Here is a 2,028-nt window from a genome sequence, read left to right as displayed (position 1 = left end):
TATCTCACTGCTTGTCCTTATTTTCTTTTTCTTTTTCAGACTGCCTGGCCTATTTTTTAATGCCTAACCCTATTTTTTTTTTTACTGCCTGGTCCTTTTTTTTTTTTTTTTTTTTTTTTTGACTGCCTGGCCCTTCCGGCCAGCCACATGCTACTGCAAACCTGCAGTCCGTGAACCCAATTCCTGACCGAAACGCCATAAAACTAAGTGGACGGAAAAGTAGTGTCACGTAAGGGTTACCTTTTATCCTATTAGCCTCATTCTTATTCTTATCCTTATCCACAAGGGATAGGGAATCTTTAACAAAAACATTTTAGTCATTAAGCACTAGTATTTTACTTAGCAATGATGTATCAAGTTTGCATTACATCACATTACATTACATTATTCGTCGTTTTATTATTATTATTATTACTATCCAAGCTACAACCCTAGTTGGAAAAGCAAGATGCTATAAGCCGAGGGGCTCCAACAGGGAAAAATAGCCCAGTGAGGAAAGGAAATAAGGAAATAAATAATTGACGAGAACAAATTAACAATAAATCATTCTAAAATAAGTAACAACGTCAAAACAGACATGTCATATATAAACTATTAACAACATCATGGGTTCGAATGACGCAACCCTAAAGGGGGGTAGGGGGAGAAAATGCGGCAAAAGTACGCCTGCGCAGTTTCACCCGTGTGATACAATAACAGACGTCCGTCTTAGAGCTATAATTCGGAAATAATAGACTTCAGACCCTAACCCTTTGACACCATTCTCTTCTAACACGCGTCATAGCCGAGTGTCTTCATTTGTATTTTCAGCATCGCGTGGAAAAATTCTATATCAAATCATTTAATATTTAAGGGTCAATGGCTCCTCTTCTCACACACTCACTCTTGACCAAAGTTGCCAGGTTTTCTAAATGAGAAAAGCCCAAATTCTAATCAACAAAAGCTTTAAAAGGCCACACCATCAGTAGAAAAAGGTCAATTATATAGAATTCAAGGCCCGCCTTTTTTTCATATTACTAAAGGCCAACCAGTTTATTAAAAAAGGTCAAATTTGAAGGGTTTGGGGGCCTGAAAAAGGCCAAAATGGCAACTCTGGAAAGAGCTTTTCGCGCCTCATTGAGACCATTGCCCTTCCCATCAGACTGCTAATGTCAGTTGCAGGTCCAAGCAATGATCAAGGTACTTGAGGGTTATGGTGGTCTATTGGAAACGTCCCTGCCTAGCGATCTATCGGACAAGGGTTCAAGTCACGCTCAAGCTCGACAGTTTCTTGTAGTGTCTGCAACCTCACCATCCCTGGCAGATAAGGTTGGCAGGTTTGTAGAAGCCTATAGATCTACCTGCTGATTCATCTGCAGCAATTGCCTGGCCCTCCTTGGTCCTAGCTTGGTTGGAGGGGGCTCTGGCGCTATCCATATTATTACTGGCTAAGCTACAACCCTGGTTGGAAAAGCAAGATGCTATAAGCCCAAGGGCTCCAACAGGGAAAAATATGAATATATAGTCAGTCTATTGGGCATTGTTCCTTACCTATGACATTTATGACCGACCTTTAAAAACATTCATTGCACCACGTGAGGTGCAATGGTGGCTCTATCCCCCTGCGCAGTGCGCAATACACTCTTTACTCCTTGCGCAACCCACGTGAAGATCTCAAGGCCAAGGCATTGTGGGAGTTCGTTATCGAATATATTTTGATATTTCACCTCATAAGAATCCAATAAAGTCACGCATGTTGAATCCCGTGAGGTTGCAAGGACAAGGGAAAGAGTGAGTCTATAATTCGATAATTGGCAACCTTTGATAACCAGATGATAAATGATGCCAGATAGAGGGCGCGCGTGTGGCACGTGTCTTTACGAGAATATCTTATTATTAATCGGTTTAGGCTTAAATAAGTTTGTTATTATAACGATTATATTGTTGTTGAAATTACACTGTTAAAAAAGTCGTAATTTTAATCGGAAATACACCGTAGAAATAAACTGTTCTCAGCCGTATTTCAGTAAGATACAGGCGACCGTAATT

General features: G+C 40.4%; 1 protein-coding gene across 1 annotated transcript in view; it reads left to right on the top strand.

Annotated features, from left to right (window-relative positions):
- Positions 1–1,170: 1,170 nt before the first annotated feature.
- The window catches only part of LOC137643324 (uncharacterized), a 9,290-nt gene continuing 8,432 nt past the window's right edge, over positions 1,171–2,028 (top strand). Inside the window, exon 1 of the mRNA XM_068376160.1 lies at positions 1,171–1,316. Within this exon, the coding sequence (XP_068232261.1) occupies positions 1,171–1,316 (146 nt within the window). The remainder of the gene's footprint in view (positions 1,317–2,028) is intronic.

The sequence above is a fragment of the Palaemon carinicauda genome, chromosome 6 (assembly GCF_036898095.1).
Source record: "Palaemon carinicauda isolate YSFRI2023 chromosome 6, ASM3689809v2, whole genome shotgun sequence".
NCBI classification, from domain to species: domain Eukaryota; kingdom Metazoa; phylum Arthropoda; class Malacostraca; order Decapoda; family Palaemonidae; genus Palaemon; species Palaemon carinicauda.
The sequence above is the reverse complement of the archived record's forward strand: the minus strand, read 5'-3'. Positions and strand labels throughout refer to the sequence as shown.